The sequence below is a fragment of the Nelumbo nucifera genome, chromosome 2 (assembly GCF_055504915.1).
Source record: "Nelumbo nucifera cultivar China Antique chromosome 2, China Antique-T2T, whole genome shotgun sequence".
Taxonomy (NCBI): domain Eukaryota; kingdom Viridiplantae; phylum Streptophyta; class Magnoliopsida; order Proteales; family Nelumbonaceae; genus Nelumbo; species Nelumbo nucifera.
This window is the reverse complement of record NC_142650.1, coordinates 5404262-5423777: the sequence shown is the minus strand read 5'-3', so window position 1 is coordinate 5423777 and position 19516 is coordinate 5404262. Positions and strand designations below refer to the sequence as shown.

The 19516-nt window shown below is 40.0% G+C and overlaps 1 protein-coding gene across 9 annotated transcripts; it reads left to right on the top strand.

The window, feature by feature from the left end:
- The first annotated feature begins 235 nt into the window (after positions 1-235).
- On the top strand, positions 236-18194 carry LOC104594699 (uncharacterized). 9 transcript variants are annotated; one of them, XR_016082678.1, is made up of 5 exons: positions 236-774; positions 1011-5361; positions 16039-16292; positions 17089-17148; positions 17397-18194. XR_016082678.1 is itself a non-coding variant. In XM_010255117.3 (3 exons), the coding sequence occupies exon 2, from the start codon at positions 1102-1104 to the stop codon at positions 5311-5313; it is 4212 nt and encodes a 1403-aa protein (XP_010253419.1). In that variant the 5' UTR covers positions 236-774; positions 1011-1101; the 3' UTR covers positions 5314-5361; positions 17089-17306. The 9 variants fall into 9 exon arrangements, 3 of the variants coding, with proteins under 3 accessions (XP_010253419.1, XP_088754691.1, XP_088754690.1); XR_016082677.1 differs by having other exon boundaries at positions 17089-17169; XR_016082676.1 differs by lacking the exon at positions 17397-18194 and having other exon boundaries at positions 16039-16109; positions 16222-16292; positions 17089-17306.
- Positions 18195-19516: the final 1322 nt, after the last annotated feature.

The window sequence follows — 19516 nt, the reverse complement described above, 5'->3', positions numbered from 1 at the left end:
GCCACAGTGCCACTACGCCATCCTCGTATTACTTGGCTCCCAGGTGTTACTGTGTTAGTATTGCCAATGGTTAAATTACTAGAAACTCCCTACTCTCTAATTAAATGACTGACGCAGAGATCAATGAACATGGTCTTAGTTTGGAAATTCATATTTCACAAGGGTATTATTACGAAAAATTATTGTCACGTAAGATTCCTAAAACAGGGTATATCCGTAACTTCGAATTTATAATAGAACAACAACATCGGAGTTTAGACCACTAGCGGTTATTGTGGGTCAGATCTGACGGCCGGGAATTAGAAATCCCGGCCGTGATCTGACCCACAAGACACCAAAGAAGTTGTCCCTGCAACGGTATCGGCTAGGGTGCTGAGTCGCCGTCTCTCTTCGTCCAACACAACAAACCCTTCTCTTTCCCTCTCCCTCTGTGGCTACTCTTCCCTCATCTCTCTCTCCTTCTTCTTCTCTCTTTCCTTGCCTTTATTTTCGTCCCTTTCAGCTGTCTCTCTCCCGATCAGACGAACGATAATCCTCCACGTCCACGTCGTCTTCTTCGACTCATGCTCCCTGTTATATAACCGCCTCGTTCGCTTCTTCTTTCCTGTTTCTTCTGTTTCTAGGGTTTCCTTTCCACAAATGCGAGAAGAGGAGGGAGAAATCGATGACTCCATGGTGCCTGCGCTTGTTGATCAATCGATGCTCGTATTTTGATCGAGGATCTGAACTTATTCGTGGATGTAGACGGAGAAACTGTTTTCAGTGACGAATTAGGTATTATTTGATTCACCCCTTCCTTCCTCTTGTTTCTGCGTGTGTGTGCTTTTCTTTTTTTCTTGCTCAGTCAAGAGTTAGTTTTTTTCTAACCAACTTTTTTTTTTTTTTTTTTTTCTGCGTGTTATTCCCCTTTATTCGATTTATATATGGTGGTCCTTCCTGTAATCGGCTCTTCTCCTTTCCCCATTTTTTGAGAGATTTGTATTGGTTTCTTTCTCCTGTTTTCTTTTTAGGTATGGTCGTTTTTTTGTTCAGATAGAAGCTGAGAATTTGCCGTTTTGGGAGGAGGAAGAACTGAGATTGCACCATCTTCTTGTAGTTCGGATGGCGATTGTAAAGAATAACTTTAGGGTTTCGAAAATTGATGGCGAGTTTTCTCCTGGGAGTAGAGACAGTATGTCGACTGAGGAGGATGAGCTTCCAAGGCGAAGCTCTGCCTCCGAATCTGACAATGATGAAGAAGAAGAAGATGATGGTGCTGACTCGGGAGCAGGTTCTGATGACTTTGATATGTCAGAATTGGGTGAAACTGGAACAGAATTTTGTCAAATTTGGAACCAGAACTGTCGTATACCGTTTGAGCTCTATGATCTTCCAGACTTGGGGGAAGTTTTGACATTAGATGTGTGGAACAACTGCCTGACTGAAGAGGAGCGCTTTAGCCTTGCAGAGTATCTTCCCGACATGGACGAGGCGACTTTCATGCGTACCCTGAAAGAGCTCTTCTCTGGAAGCAATTTTCATTTTGGAAGTCCGGTTGCTAAACTCTTCAATTTGTTGAAGGGAGGACTATGTGAACCGAGAGTTTCCCTTTATCAGCATGGTTTGAATTTATTCCAGAAGCGCCAGCATTACCACCTCCTGCGCAAATATCAGAACTCCATGGTCAGTAATCTTATTCAGATAAGGGATGCTTGGGAGAACTGTGTAGGATACAGTATTGAAGAGAGGCTTCGTGTTCTGAATATAATGAGAAGTGAAAAGATTCTTATGTACGAGAAGATGGAAGACATTGGACTAGAGAGTGGCTCCTCAGATTGGGAGGAATCTCGTAAAGGCTTCTGGGGAAAAAGACCAAAGGACATTAAACTTGGGCCAAAAGCAGAATGTGGTGCTGTTTATACAGTAAGTCCTATGTTGGGTGTTTCTTCTCAAGGGAAGCTTATGACACTGAAATCAGCAAAATATGGAAAGCAAAACCCTAAAGGAATATTGAAGTTTGCTGGATCAAAAGTTCCTTCTACAAAAGACATGGTGGGTCGTGTTCCTTCCACTCAACATGGTTTGGAAATGAAGTCTAGGTCATCTCTTCCAGTGTTAGCTCACCCTCAGCAAGAACGGGTGGTGGGATATGGATATGGAGCTGCTCACTGGTCAAGGGGTCAGGTAGGAGGTGAGGAAGATATCGATGATGCAGCATATGATTTGGCTCTCCAGAGGGATCGACATGGTGCACGTGGCAGTGTTATTGCTAAAGTTGGCACGTTAAAATCAGGAAAGAAGTCTGATTCTTTCAAAAGTGACTTCTATGTTGACAATTTTATGGGTGGAAATTGTAATGTGAATCAGAGGGCAGATATGGAGTTATTGACAGAAAAAATGAACAACCAAAGAGCTTCTGGGAAGAAGGCTAAGTATCTTGGGAAGCCTCAGAAATCTGTGGTAGGTCAGATGAAGATCGCAAAAGACAGAGCACAGCTTCTGTTATTGAAGGGAAGTCATCTTGACTGGTCTTCTGGAAGTGAACCCTTTAGACATAACAAATTACAAGGAGAAGCCTTTGAGGCTGATTATCCAGTCAATTTTGATGATTGGAGTGTTAGAAGCAAGAAATGGAAGATGGGGAAGGATTTTCAAACTGGTAAAAACGGTGTAGGTTCTGATTCAAAAATTAAATATAGAGCATTCCCAACCCTTATGGATGATAAATTCACTTACACATCAAAAAAACTACAAGAGAAAGTCAAGCAGAAATCTTCTAAAACTGGAGGAGTGAAAATGGAAAAACTGAGAGGCATTAATATGTTTGGCCAGAGTGAGGAGACAGAGTCAGATTCAGCAGAGCAGGGAAATGAAGAGGATGATATTAATCTTCTGCGAAGTAATATGGCCTATCCTGGTGGTACCTTGGAAGGTCATAGGTCCGCTTCTGTCAAATATTTGTTAGATCCTAAAAGATCCAATAAACTTGTGAGAAAAGATAAAAAGGAATATGCTCAGGCTCTTGATGCAGTCACATACTCATCCAAGAGGGCAGGTGATTTTGATGAGCAGATGCATACATGTGATGTAGAAATTTACTCGTCCAAAGGAAAATATAAAAATAAGGCACTTGATCCCAGTTACTATGCTGCTGGAATCTTGGCAAGTAATTTTTCTACTTCAACTAAATGGTCTGATGATGATTGGGACCAGACTTACAAGTTGGGGAAGAATGGTCAGTTGCAGGGTGAACCTCATGAAAGGTCAACTCCACCATTGTTGAAGGCCTACCCTGCAGAAAGGAAGAAAAAAGGAAAAATTAAACCTGATTATATTGTTTCTCAGTCAAACTACATGCATGATTATGTTAGTGATGATGGTGATGATGATGAGGATGATTTGCACTTGACACATAGATCAGTGGATGATCACAGGCAGACTAATAGGTTGTGGAAGAAAGGGAAAAACGTTGGAACTCATTCAAGCAATAATCATGAAAGGTCGAGTATGTCATTGTTAGGGTGTGGCTCAGTGACAAAGAAGCGGAAAGGCAAGGGAGATGTGACATACATGGATGAGCCAAATGAATCTGGTTACATGCAGTCAAGTTCTCACCAACAGATTGATGACACAGCTTCCTTGAAGAAACGGGGAAAAAGGAAAGTGGAGCCTGAAACTGGCTCTTTGGCAAAGTTAACTTCTGAGCCACTTGTTTCAGAAAGGGGAACAGTAGATGTAGAGCCAGAAAAAAAACCAGCAAAAAAGTCATTCCCTCTGATCACACCTACTGTTCATACTGGCTTCTCATTCTCCATTATGCATCTTCTCTCAGCTGTTCGCTTGGCAATGATTACTCCATATGCAGAAGACACCTTGGAGTTTGGCAAACACCTTGAGAAGAAAGTTGGAAGACAGAAGCCTTATAAAGGAGAGGCTGCAAAGTATGAAAGCTTCATTGGGAATGAGAATCTGGATATCAATGATTCGGCACTTGCAGCACAGAAGAATTTGCCTTCTCTCACTGTTCAAGAGATTGTCAACCGTGTGAGGTTGAACCCTGGAGATCCTTGTATTCTTGAAACACAGGAGCCACTTCAGGACTTGGTCAGGGGGGTACTGAAAATATTTTCATCTAAAACAGCACCTTTAGGTGCAAAGGGTTGGAAACCACTCGCATTTTATGAAAAATCTACAAAAAGTTGGTCATGGGTTGGGCCAGTTTACTCTAGCTCATCAGATAACGAGGTTGTTGAAGAGGAGACTTCTTATCATGCCTGGTGTCTTCCACACAAGATGCTTGTGAAGTTGGTTGATTCATTTGCTAATTGGCTGAAAAGTGGTCAAGAAACACTTCAGCAAATAGGATGCCTTCCTGCACCACCCGTGACACTGATGCAACCCAATTTGGATGAGAAGGAAAGATTCAGGGATCTAAGAGCTCAGAAGAGTCTCACCACTATCAGTCCAAGCTCTGAAGAAGTAAGGGCTTATTTTCGTAAAGAGGAAGTCCTTAGGTATTCTGTTCCAGACAGGGCCTTCTCTTACACAGCAGCTGATGGTAAAAAATCAATTGTTGCTCCTTTGAGAAGGTGTGGTGGCAAGCCAACATCAAAAGCCCGAGACCATTTTATGCTTAAACCTGATCGACCACCTCATGTTACAATCCTTTGTCTTGTAAGGGATGCAGCTGCAAGATTGCCTGGAAGTATTGGCACTAGGGCAGATGTTTGTACCCTGATAAGAGACTCACAGTATATTGTTGAAGATGTTTCGGATGCACAAATTAACCAAGTAGTTAGTGGAGCACTGGACCGCCTTCATTATGAACGTGATCCTTGTGTCCAATTTGATGGAGATAGGAAGTTATGGGTTTATCTACATAGAGAGAGAGAAGAAGAAGATTTTGAAGATGATGGCACCTCATCTACAAAAAAATGGAAAAGACAAAGGAAGGATGTTACGGAGCAAACAGACCTTGGAATAACCAATGTGGACTATCATGGGTCTGCGGAGCAAATTGCAAGCAGTACAGCTGTTGGACGTGATTTGAGCTTTGATCCAAATGTTGAATCCTCATCGATGCATGAAATGAAGGAAAAGGAACTTGATTGTGATGATTTGAGGCAAAATGTGAATGGGGATTTGGAGACGTTTGATGGCTCAGCACAAGATGGTATTCATCATGGTCACACAATGGATTGGAACACTATCAATTTAAATCCCATGCGGGATAGCAAAATGCTGTGTCAAGAAAATTCCATGAGTGAAGATTTTAATGATGAATCATTTAGCAGAGGAAGGCCTCTTGGGATTTTAAGTGCAAGCTTATTGTGAGGAATAATAGATTAGTTGGACACACCTTGTTTTCCAGGAGTGGTCCAGGTAGCTTTTAATATTATTATACATTTTAAATTTTCTTAGCACCCTCTTATCATTGTAGTCTCATGTTGTTACTGCAATTAAAGTTGTGAGATTTGGACAAAATAGATGATTATCCTAATTAGTGTTCTGTAAAATGAGCTCGGATTGTTTATTGCATTTTATCAATTTTTTGTCAATGTAATGTATTAAGTGTTTTATTTGTTGCAGTTTTTTTTTTTTTTTTTTTTTTTTTTTTTTATTAATAACATGGAATTCAAAACTTGTTATGCTACTTCTTTTATGACTTATCTTTGATGGGGATCTGGAGATTCGAAGATGCATTTTTAGTGTACTCTGCTTAAAAACATTTTGTTTATAGATTTCGTAGGTTAATAGATGCCTGGTAACATTTCTAGAGTTTCATGTATTCTCCAATTTATTTTCTGCATTCTTTTATCTGATTGCCTCAGTTGTGTAGGTTTTACAAGTATGCTTAAGGGTTCTTTTATTTTCTTTTTTTAATAAATTAGTAGAGAATTGTGGAATAAAATGGTTCTGTTTGGAAGTATTAAAGTCATGTAAAAGATGAGATACAGGATATCTTCTTTCAGTTCCTTCAGCTGAAGAGAAATGTTTTGCAGTGGAAACAGCAAACATAGGTGCTACAATGGGGAAAAGAGTACATTGTACAAGCATCTTAAAAAGGAATTTTTTTCATATCACTGTTAGGTAGCAAGGTTGAGTAATGCCATGTAAAGGGAACTGCCTCCTCCAAATACTCGCTTTCTGGTTCTGATGATATTGCTATGTCCCCATTTAAGATGTTGTTGACAGAACTTTCCTGCTCTCGAAGTTTTTTTTTTTTTTTGATTGGTAGCAGGTCATTTTATTAATTGAAGTAAGAACTTTCCATAAGCATTAGGTTCCCTGCCTGTAATTCCCCAATACAAATTTTCCCTATTAACCCCTTGTTTGGCTAGAGAATCAGCCAAGCAGTTTGGCTCTCTCTTTGCCCATAGAAAACTGAAATTCTTTAGTCTTCTGTGCCAGTTTCCTTATTTCTCTTAACATGTGTCGATATTGCATTCCTGCTCCTAAAGATAAAAGGCTTGCGTTGGGAAGCGGCAAATGGGATATTCCAGGTCAATGAGCACAATCAAGAAATTTCTGATCTGTATCCTTTTAGAGGTATCTTAATTGACTACATGCCTTGGGAGTGGCAGGTCACTGCATAATCTGGCCTAGCTAGGAACTTCATTTGCCACTGCTAGTACGCCAAATGGTGAAACCATCAACCTAAACATTGATGACTGATCACTGGGTAACCTTGGGCCATTGCCATCAGGTATGTCCAGGGAATGGGTAATCCTCAGTGGCAGCAGAATGGAAGTATGGGTGCAAATCAGGTGCCCATTTGAAGAATTTCAATTGCTTCAGGGCTTGTTTCGTTTCAAAATTTAAATCCTCAACCTAAGCCAGCCCAGTTGCAACCCTAAGTGGAATTTGTAAGGCAGTGGTGTAGGTGGTCTGAGATGGAAACTGGGGCAATTAGGGTTGGGTTTTCAGAGAGACTAGGTCTCAACTCTCAACTCAGGAAGATGTTGGGGAAGGGGAAGGATCTTGGAACCCCCCTGAAGGGAAGGGTAGGGGGACTATGCATGCATGCATGGAAGGAAAGATTCAAGAACATTCCCAACTCAGTTAGGGCTCAGATCCCTAGGATGATTCAGCAGGGACACGTGTCGAGTTGTAGAGTGGGGACCAACCACCGGCCTGTGCAGGCTGTCATTGTCACCTCCTCACGATCCCACCATGTGTCACTCATAGAAGCCTTGATGGTAGGTGTGATCATGGGTCGGGCTGGGCTGGGCTTAGCACCAATGATAAGGGCTTTAAGCTAGGCCTGGGCTCAGCCTAGCCCACACCCCAGGCCTATATTGCAAGCCCAAGTCTGGCCCTACACAAGCCTGGACCGGGCTTATGGGCTTTCCGGGCCTAATGAGTAATGACTTTGGGCCCATGACAGCAAATAATAAATATTTAGTTATTTAAATTTTGTAAATTAAATAATATGTAAATGTAATACATAAAAAAATTACACAAGTGAAAGTTAAATTGGGCTTGGCTTGGCTTGGCTTTACGCCTATGACACAAAAAATAAGGCATGGGCCTCATTCAATTGCTATGCTTGATTTGGCTTAGGTTACCTATCCTTTTATAGATGAAGGCAAGACCTTCATTCCCACTCTTCAGCGATGTGGGACTTGGAGCAACACTAAATAATTAGTGCAACCATTGAGTGTTTTCCCAAGTCCCACATTGCTTAGGGAATAAGAATTCCCTAAAATATAAGGCCTTGCTTAGGAGGACAATTCCTATACTTGAATCAACTCAAGTATTGACATGTGTTAACACGTTTCAATTCATAAATATTTATATATTAAAATAAAACTTAAGACTTTTATGTTTTATATAAAATAATAAACATTTAATATAAAATTAAATATACTTGTATATTAACATGTAATATATAATACATATAATATATAGGCCCAACCTTGGTCCAGAATTTTCCGGGCTTGATGCAGGCCTGGGCCCGGGTCGGGCCTGCCCACAAAAATCTGGGCCCAGGCCCAGAAATTTGCGGGCTGGGCCGAGCCGGTCTGGATTTCCAAGCTGGGCCAAGAATTATCACCCTTACCTGATGGATCATGCGTGCTGTATGGGAATTGCATGTCTTGTGCCTGTAAACTTTTTGCAAAAGTGTATAGGTGATGTGCTGCAGTTAGTAGCTGGGTTCTCCACATTCCGCAGTGAGTAAGCGGATTCATTCAAAGAGGATGCTTCCTTTCTTCAGGGGTTGAAATAATTCTTGTACATGGGATTTGTGGGGATTCTTCTAGTCTAGAGGATGACATAGATATGATGATTAGTTGGATTTTAACATCTCCTTGGATCCTCCTTAAAAATTTAAGAAATGCTCAACCCTATCCCACCCAAGTTGCAACCCTAAGTGGAAGCAACCTATAGGTCAAGTGATTCAGCTAGAGAGAGGACACTTCATTTTTCAGGGGTAGAGATGTTCCTTCTCCATGGGATTTGTGGTGATTCTTGTAGAGGATGATTCACAAATCATGATTAGTTGGATGTTTAGCACCTACTGGGATCCTTGGAGCTTGAGCGATTAAATTGGAGAGTTGGCATTCATGGATTATAGGTTGAATGCATTGTTCTGTTGATCTTTCTGGTAACTTGCTCACTGGAAAGGGAATGAGTAAACTTCTTTGCCTTGGGGTTCTATCCTTCATTTGGGGCCATATGGCTTTTATTAGGTGATCCAAAGAATACTGATGTTATGCTTTTCCTTTCCATTGTACAAAAGATGATAGAAAATGACATCCTAAGATCTAACATTGCAGGTCTGACCATTTAACAATATCCAGCAAAACAAGGGCCATCTTTAAGGTATCAAGTATATTATCAATAAGTTAGAGATGGTTTGCAATTTTGAATTGTTTTAGGCTCCTCACTTGTGTTCCTATTGCTCTGGTTGTCTACATCGAGGGGGTTCAATGTGTCCTCAAATGAGTCACTGTTTTAATCTAAATGGTAGATATTGCCTAGAAGTCAGTTAGGTCTGATTTTTTTTTTTTAATTTTTTTAACAAATTCGGATGCAGGGACTCTAAATTGCCTTTAACATAATTGACATTCAGGTAGTGTTGCAGTCCCCAAGAATGAGATTAAGTTTAACCTTCTAGATGATTCTAGGGAAAGAGGTTGCCTGAGATTGGAGGCTGGAGGTGACCAGTTTTTTTTTTTTAATCAATAACTGTAACTTTCATTAATTAAAGATTAGTTAAAAAGAGTACAAGTATAATTGGAGATAAAACAACTTATCTCCAACACCTAAAACCTTACAGTTGAGCCTTACAGATTTGATTTCTCTCAACCCCTTGTTTTGCCAAAAAATCAGTCATGCTATTAGCCATCCTTTGGACCCATTGAATTCTGATATCCATACCCATTTAATTTTTGTACACCCATGACATTTAACCACTTGACCACGTGTTGAGAACCACTTCTTCAATCAGTTTATGCACATCTAACTCCTTTGCTTTGACTATCCCTTCCACAACTTCCATTACCTCAGCCCTCAATGAATCCCCATGCCAATTGGAGCTGAGAGGAGTGCCACCACATGACCTGACTCATTTCTTAAAATGTGTCCTACACCTGAAGGGCCTGGATTCCCCATACTACTGCCATCAAAGTTCAGTTTTATGTGCCCCTCATCCAGTGGTGTCTAAGACATACTAATCCTGAATTTCAAAGATGATGGAGTTGGCCACTTCCAACCATTTCCTATAAAAGTCATCCACTGAGAAATCTGAAAACAGCTCTAGACTTTAACTAGTGAACAACTCTATTAGTTATGCATTCTATCAAGGCCTTCTTGCTTCTCTCTCTTTCAAAGAAAATTCTTGCATTTCTCTCTTTCCAATGTATCCAGGTTACTGCAGCCCTTGTACTTCTCCACATGATTCTACCTCGCTTCTTTAGCCAAACAAACAAAGTGGGACCGTAGAGGCTTGACACATTGGAAGGGGGGATCTGCTTACAACCAAACAAAGCAAGAAAACAATCCCAAATACTAGTAGAAAATGGATAGGAGATTAGTAAGTGAAACCATGATTCACCATTTGCCTTGCAAAAAACACACCAATGAGGAGATAAGCATGAGTGACACCTCCTTTTCTGTGGTGAACCATAGGTGTTAATTTCCTCACAATGAACCTCCCAATTGAAAGCTCCTATTCTAGGTGGAATTGGGTTTGCCCAAATCTCTTTCACTGGAAAAGATTTTAGAGGAATCAAAGGATAAGCTAGAGCCTAAATGAAGCACACGAAAAAGAATCCGAAGAAGAGAGTTCAAATTTGGGTATCATATTTCAAAGGATCTAAGAAAATTAAAAAAACCATCAAGAATATTTAAAAGATTTACACGAAAAGAAACTAAGAATCTCTTCGTCCTCTTCTGTTCTGAAACTCAAGTCCCAACCAAAACCAATGTTTGAATTTGAAGGAATTGTTGAAGATTAATTAGTTTTATGATGTTTTTCTGAGATGTTTTATGTTAGTTGTTAGATAGGAGGTGGGGACCACAATAGTTTTGTGAGTCCAAATTTTATTATGTTTTTTGAGTGTTATATATGCTGTTTTATGTTTTGCCGCCCTATAAGGGCATAGTTGTCTTTGTACTGTTCTATTATTTTAGTATAAATAATAAGTGAAGGGGGCGGCCAGATTATTGCTCTATTTTCTTTTCAACTTCTCTTCTCTTCTTCTCCTTCTCTCTTCAAGAAACTACTTTCTTTCATATTTTTTTAATTCAGTAGATTCCTACTTGGTATCAGAGCATTGGCTAGGGTTTCTTGAAGCATTCTCATGCAGCCCTAGATCAGCCGACTGCATGAAGTAGTAAAGGGCTGATCGATCTGCTATAGATTGCCCAGTTCTTGGAGTTTTTGGTGGGATCTAGACATCAGGAAGGTGATCTACTGTTCGACATCAAAATTAGGAAGAACTGGAGTACGGGGAAGAGTCCCAGAAAAGTTGGACTCTTTGTTTTTGATATGATCTTGGGCGCCCAGGTATTGTTAGTTTTCTTTTGATTTTTTGAAGAGGGCAGTTTGGTTTCTGAAATTTTCTAGGCCTCCTGGAGTGATCGATTCACTTTTCTCTCTGTTGGGAGGCGTGGGGAGGAGAGAGATTTCCCTCAAGCTAGGGTTTTCTTCTTCCGGAAGGGTTGGTTTCTTTGTGTGTGGTATTAAATTATTTTTTGAAGGCCTCCAATCTATTTTTTCTTACTGTTGAACTGTTTGAAGTAAAATGGAGAGTTGGAATACCGAGATGAAATCTACCAGTACTGTGGGACTGGGTGTTGGAGGTAGTAGTGATATTTTTGGGCCTGAGATCATTACTACAGTAAAACTTGATGGTACAAATTATTTGGAGTGGGCACAATCAACTAAGATGGCTATTGGTGCCCGTGGAAAATTAGGGTATCTCACTGGGGAGGAGAAAAAACCTGATACAGACTCTTCCCGATGGGTGCAAGAGGATTACATGGTAATGTTCTGGCTGTGTAATTCTATGTTACCTCATATTGCAAAAAATTTCCTATGGGCTAATACTGCTAAGGAGATTTGGGATGGAGTGACTGAAACCTACTCTCAGAAGCAAAATGAAGCCAGAGCCCATCAGTTAAGAAATCAGGTGATAAGTATAAAACAGGGAGAAAAACCTCTTGCTGTGTATTTCTCCATGCTGAAAACCCAATGGCAAGAAATAGATCACTTATAAATTGTGGTATGGGAAAGTGTAAATGATGCAACAACTTATCACAAACTGGTAGAGAGGAATAGGGTTTTTGAGTTCTTGGCAGGGCTGAACCCTGAATTTGACATTGCTAGGCAGCATATTCTTTCTAAGGAGGGTGTGACACTCTCTCAAGCCTATGCTTTTGTCTCTGGAGAGGAGAGTAGGAGGAATGTAATGCTGAGACAGCTTGGGATTGACCAATTGGCTATGGTTGGTACAGCAAAACCTAAGCCGAATGGAGACAGGGGGAGTAGTGAGACTAGAAGGGAAGATAAGAAGGACTTGGTGTGTGATTATTGCAAGAAGCCTAAGCATACCAAGGACACTTGTTGGAAGCTTCATAAGATTATCCAAATCTTATGCCTGCTCGGATAAGAAACAAGAAGGGAAATGCAAATGTAGCCACTATAGGAGACTCTTCAGCCCCTCTCCCAAACTAATTGGGAATCCATTATAGTAGCAGCAGTGAGAACAAAATTGGAGAGGTTTGGATAGCTTATGAGTAAGAAAGATTCACCTAGCTCTAGCCTTCCAGATGGACAACAGAATGCAGGAGCCAACTACACCACTTTATTTACACATACAGGTAGTTCATATGCAACTGCAAATCTTGCATCCACTTCAGGTAAGGAGGGACCTCCCTGGATTATAGACTCAGGAGCATCTGAGCATATGACTAATTCCCCTACCATTTTCAATTCCTATCTGTTGTGCTCTGGTAGAGGCAGTCTCTACAGCAGATGGTTCACATATGCCCATTGCTGGGAAGGGGACAGTTAGAGTGACCAATGATATAACTCTGTCTTTTGTTTTACATATCCCTAGACTTCATACCAACCTACTGTCTGTTAGTTCTTTGACAAAAACTTTGAATTGTTCTGTGACCTTTCTTCCTGGTAATTGTGTTTTGCAGGATCTAGAGTCAAAGAAGATGATTGGGAGTGGTCGTGAGGTGAATGAAGTTTACCTTCTAGATGAGATTTCGAGACATCAGGGCCATCATGTTAGCAGCAGCAGCAGTAGTGAGTCGGAGTCAGTGAACCAGATTATGCTTTGGCACAATCGCTTGGGACATCTTTCTTTTAGTTCTTTGAAATGTCTTTTCCCAAAGTTGTTTGAGTCTGTTCAATTATCTACTTTGGAGTGTGAGAGTTGTCAGTTAGGAAAGCATTGTAGATAGTCTTTTAAACCAAGTAATAAAAGAAGTACTTCTGCTTTTAATATTGTTTACACTGATGTATGGGGGCCATATCAAATCCCTTCAATGGGAGGATTCCGTTACTTTCTCTTGTTTGTGGATGATTATACACGATGTTCTTGGATATATTTGATGAGATCACGTGATGAGGTTCCTTACTTAGTACGACAATTCCACTAGATGGTTCTCACACAATTTGGAGTGAGAACTAAGGCTTTTAGATCAGATAATGCCAGAGAGTACTTTGAGAAGGACCTAACCACGTATCTCTTAGAACATGTAGTTCATCAGAGCAGTTGTGCATATACACCGCAACAGAATGGAGTTGTTGAGAGGAAAAACAGACACATTGTGGAGGTGGCAAGGAGTCTTAGGGTGTGTGCTTCAGTTCCTGTGCAGTTCTGGGGAGATGCAGTTCTTACAGCCGTACATGTGATTAACCGTGTTCCTTCACAGACTTTGGGGTTTAAGGTGCCATTTAGCCTTCTTTTTCCAGATGGAGAAATATTTCATATACCTCTGAGGGTTTTTGGTTGTGTTTCTTTTGTTCACATTCTTGGCCCTCATTGCAAGAAATTGGATCCTAAGGCCAAGAAATGTGTTTTTCTTGGGTATGCTCAGAACCAAAAGGGGTATTGCTGTTATGACCAAGTGTCGAGGAGCAAATTTGTCACTATGGATGTTACATTTTTTGAATCCACATTCTTCTTCTCGAGTGGTTCTCCTTAGGGGGAGAGTTTTGGGGAGAACTCACAATCTATTCCTCTTCCTGTTTCTGTGGTGCCTCCATCAGTTCAGCTAGTATCTACATCAGTTCAGCCACCACCTGCATCATCAGTTCAGCTAGCATCAGTTCAGCCAGCACCTGCACCTCCAGTTTCATTACCTGAGCCACTACGGGTAACCTCACAGCAATATCAGTGCCGGCAGATGATGGTTGACTCCACTCATCCTCGACCCACACTACTCTCTATCAGTCCTTCTGAAACTCCAGATTCGGTAGATACAATTCCAAGTATTCCTTTTGAGCCTGAGCCTGTTATGTTTTTTTATGATAATGTTTCTGTCCCTAACACCATTGTTGCAGCTGATCCCACTGACCTTGATCTTCCCATTGCACTTCGTAAGGGGAAGAGAAAGTGTACAACCCACTGCATTTCACACCATCTTTCCTACAGTGCCCTATCACCCTCCTACCGTGCTTTTCTTTCTTCCCTGGATTCTGTGTCTATACCCAGGAATGTTACTGAGGCTCTCTCCAAACCTGAGTGGAAAACAGCCATACAAGATGAGATGGATGCTTTGGTCAAAAACCAAACTTGGGAAATAGTTGATCTCCCCCCAAACAAGGAGACAGTCGGATGTCGATGGGTATTCACAGTGAAGTATAAAGCCGATGGCAAGATAGAGAGGTACAAGCAAGGTTGGTAGCAAAAGGGTATACTCAGACCTATGGCGTTGATTATCTGGAAACCTTTGCACCAGTAGCTAAGATGAGTTCAGTTCGTATCCTTTTATCTCTAGTAGCCACCTATTCATGGCCCTTGTTCCAACTTGATGTCAAAAATGCTTTCCTCAATAGTGACTTACAGGAGAAGGTATATATGGACATTTTTCAGTAGGCTTTTATGAAAATGTTGGTAAAGGAAAGGTGTGCAGACTCATAAAATCTCTGTATGGATTGAAACAGTCACCTAGGGCTTGGTTTGACAGGTTCAGAGGGGCACTCATCCGTTTTGGATACACACAGACACAGTCTGATCACACCCTCTTTGTGAAGAGGAGAGATGCTTTGGTGTCAATTCTGATTATGTATGTGGATGATATAGTGGTGACAGGAAATTATCTGGAGGAGATTGATGATCTCAAAAAATTATTGCAGCAAGAATTTGAGATCAAAGATCTTGGTGAGCTCAAATACTTCTTAGGGATTGAAGTTGTAAGATCCAAGCATGGGATCTTCATTTCACAGAGAAAGTATGTACTTGACCTACTGCGAGAGACTGGGAAGCTGGGGACCAAACCACCAAACACTCCTATTGATCCAAATCACAGAATTAATGGTGTGGATGGTGATGTGGTAAAGGAAGTGGGGAGATATCAAAGAATGGTGGGCCAACTGCTGTATTTGTGTATGACACGACCAAATATTTCTTATGCTGTCAATGTTGTGAGTCAGTACATGCATGCACCTCGGGTTCAACACTGGGAAGCTATTGAGAGAATACTTGCATATCTGAAAAAGCACCCTGGCAGAGGCATTCTTTTCTCAAATCATGAGAATCTGAAGGTAGAATCCTATACAGATGCAGACTGGGCAGGATGCTTAGATGACAGGAGGTCTACATCAGGAGTGTGTACCTTTGTAGGTGGAAACTTGATCTCCTGGAAGAGGAACCAATTCAACATGATAGGACCATGGCTCATGGCTCATGAGGTCTACACCATGGCTCATGGTGTCTCAGAACTTCTTTGGGTTAGATATCTTTTGAGTCAGATTGGGATGAAAACAGAGGAACCTATGATGTTATACTGTGACAATCAGGCTGCAATCAGTATTGCCCACAATCCAATTCAACATGATAGGACAAAACACATTGAAGTTGATAGACACTTTATAAGAGAAAGGGTAACAACTGGAGAAGTTTGTTTGCCTTATGTCTCTTCAGAGTTGTAGCTGGCTGATGTTCTCACTAAAGGGGTGGCAAGGAACAAGCTTGAACATGATCTACGCAAGTTGGGAATGTGTGACATTTACTCCCAACTTGAGGGGGAGTGTTGAAGATTAGTTTTATGATGTTTTTCTGAGTAGATGTTTTATGTTAGTTGTTAGATAGGAGGTGGGGACCACAGTAGTTATGTGAGTCCAAATTTTTATGTTTTTTTGAGTGTTATATATGCTGTTTTATGTTTTGTTGCCCTATAAGGGCATAGTTGTCTTTGTACTGTTCTATTATTTTAGTATAAATAATAAGTGAAGGGGGCGGCCAGATTATTGCTCTCTTTTCTTTTCAACTTCTCTTCTTCTCTTCTTCTCCTTCTCTCTTCAAGAAACTACTTTCTTTCATATTTTTTTAATTCAGCAGATTCCTACTGGAATAATAAATTTTGACACAGGCTCCCCATTGAAAGAAGATAAAGCAAAAAAGGGAAGGAAATTTATCTTTCAGAGGAGTTGAACCCCCCGGGTATGTTCCCAAAATCTAACTACATTACCCAAATCTCTTAGTCCTCTTTTGAAACCCAAGTCCCAATTAAAACCAATGTTTGAATTTGAAGGAACAATAAATTTTGACACAGACTCCCCTTTGAAAGAAGACAAAGCAAATAAGAATGGATATTGATTTTTCAGTGAGGTTGAACCCACCCAGGTATGTTCTGGAAATTTAACTAACTTGCCCGAGCAAACATCATACCTGATAAAAGGAAGACACTGTGGGAGAACTTTGCAGTGAACAGTTTATTGTGACCTTAATTCTAGATGAAGATGAATATGCTACACAATGCAACCCTCTAGTGATGTTATCCATTGAGAAAGGGTTAAAGATGATCAAGGATTTTACAGTCACTCAGACATATGTTTTTGGTACTAGCTTCCTTTGTTTTGACCTCTTCAAAATTTATGCATCTCTCTACTCCCATGCTGTTCATAATATTGCTTCCCTTGTGCATCTTCACATATCTTCCATCCCTTTTTCGGCAAAGTGAAAAGGAGCTCTTGAAGAGACTTCCAAATCTCCTGAAGGGGTCCACTTACAAGTTACGACCAAATAGAGAAAAGAAACACTCTTAAATACTAGAAACATGGTGGTAGGAGATTAGTAAGTGGACCATTTGCTTTGCAAACAAAACACACATGAGGTGATAGACACCAATTAGGTTTTCTCTCTTGGAGTCTTACAGGTATTGATTTTCAAGTGTACTGCATCCCAATAAAAACCCTCATTTTAGGTGGTAGCAGCCCATTTCACAGTTTGCACTGGGCTCATTAGCCATCTGTTTTTGTTGAGCTGAGTTTTCATTTGAGGATGTTGAAACTTATTATTTTTTTCAGCTATTCTTCTACATTTGTTGTAAATATTGACTTGTTTTATGGTGCATCCAATTTAATCTACCTGCTTTCCATTGCATTGTCTAACAATGAAGAATTCTTTTTGCATTTTGCAGGTGTAGAAGTCCAGCAAATATTCATCACCAAATATGCATGGCATGATCATCCCATTTGAGGTGCATAGCTGTACATTGAAGGTGGACATTTTATGTGTATATCCTTTTAACTGCAAAATTGTACAATATCAAGTGATCTTCTTGAGTTTCAAAATGTTTTTACAGACAAGATATCACTGTTCTATTTTCTTTAATGAAAATATTTAAATCATTTTCATCACATAGTGATTTATTTCTTGTATTGAGCAAGGCTGGCGTTTTTTCTGCATTGATGTAATTTGACTTAAAACTAACTTTGATTCCTGCAGAACAACGTTACATATTAGCTATGGAAACTAGTAGGCCTGTTCTGGTAGTCTTGTTCATGTTCTCAAGTTGATGTACAACACTTGGGACATGAGTTCTTCCTGGGGAACAGAGATTCCCTAATTTCTTGAATTTGTTCTGTTTCCTTTGCAAGTCTCAGCAATATAATTGGAACTCTCAACTCTTTATTGACTTCTGAAGACAAACCTTGATAACAGAGCCTTGAGCCCTCACAATTTGCTTCACAGTTGTGAGCATCTAGAGGTTGCACCTCAGTCCATTTTCTTGTACTTGCCTGGAGGCAAAAGCCTTAAAAGCTGTTTTCCCTCTTGATGGACAACGATAAATTTGTTGAAGAGAAAGCGAACGCAAGGATGGAATATGAAGAGGATCTTACCAAAGGGAAAGCAACAAGTCAATTGAAAAGCAAAGAAATCTGAACGCCATAAATGGATAAAACCCAAAACCTGCTTCCTAATCTGCTTAGAGACAAGATCGTTCGTAAGAATGCCTGCAATCGATTTGTTGATTCATGGACCCAAGAGAACAAGATGTTCAAGCAGTGTCTCATCCAGATAGAGAACAAGATCGTTCGTAAAAATTTTCCATTAGAAGCCTGCTCCTTCTGTTGTGTGGTCTTTCTAGTGTAAGTGCTGGGAAATAAAATGTACTTGAGGTCTTAAGGCATTCCAGAAAATAATGAACTTCCGTCTGATTAGTAAGTTCTGCTGTAACTTTTTTTTGGCAAGTGTCATATTACCATAAAATCAGTTAATAAAATGAACCAGGGGTCCCGATTATGGAGCTGTTGTATATTTACATATATGATGGATGTCTTTGGTGTGATTTTTTTCTTTTTTTTTGAGAAAAAGGTAAGGTACGGTCTAGTATTTATGATATATACATTCCCAATAGTAGATTAGCCTCTCAGTTTTCCGGTTCCAATGCTCTGTTTCTTCCGTATGCACGGTGCAAAGTTTCAAAGTTTTGAAGTATACAAGTCCCTGCCTTAGATATTTTTTTTACAAGTTCTTAGACAAGCTTTTTGACCAACCACCCATGACAAATTAAAAATTGCAATTCTGTTAGTGTTGATGGAAAATATTATTTTATTTATCATTCTTTATATTAATGAAATATTTGAATAAACTTGTAGCATTTGAATAGAGTTGCCGTTAATGGAAATACAGGCATCAAACCTCCCACCCCACACTCTGATGGTCATATCTTCCCGAGTCCCGTTTTATTATTCAGTTTTACCGTCAACTTTGCCGAATGATAAACATCAAATGGCATTTGAAACTAGAAATACAGTTCAGACTTGTAAACAAAGCCCATAAATGCTTAAACCAAGAAAAACACAGAAAAGGGGTCGAGGTGTTAATAAATGCTCAAACCAAGCTTTGGGATTATCTATCAATGGCATTCCAGATTTGTAACGGTAGAAATTTATATCTGTTGAGTTTTGTTTTGAAAATTTGAAAAATAATGGACAAATCAATCACAGAAGGATAATTTTAGGATATAATAAAAAAATTCTATACATCACCTGGTGTAACATGTGAATGTATTGTGATGCACCGCTAATGGCGGGAGGATTTAGTCAATTATAAGAAACTTCGGAGTATGTTAAGGTAATTTTTAAATAATAAAGGTAGAGTAAGTCAGTTTCCCAGGGAAATCTATACAAAAGTACAAAACCATTCCCTACCTTTTCCTTCAACCCAAACACAGCCCAAGAGATTTGTCTAAATTTAATTTAAATAACATCATATGAAGGGGAAATTTTCTCTTCTTCTTCTTCTCTCTCTCTCTCTCTCTTTTTTTTGATACATAGGAGGACTACTAGCAACACCTCGGCGCTCAGGGTAATGCGACCGCAAATGTCCTCAAAGCTAATTTTCTCTACGAAAGCTCTGTTTTGGTTAATTACAAGTCTTATTTCCTACCTCTGCTTGTTTCTTGGATGTTGTCGTGGATGATGCTTCTTGTAGTCCGGGGGGGGGGGGATTCGTGGCTGTTGATGCATTAAATTGTTAGAAGAGAATCTCCTTTGACGATAACTTCTTCATACTGGTATTTGTACAATTGTGCCTGTTTTTTTAGAGAGCATATTAATAAT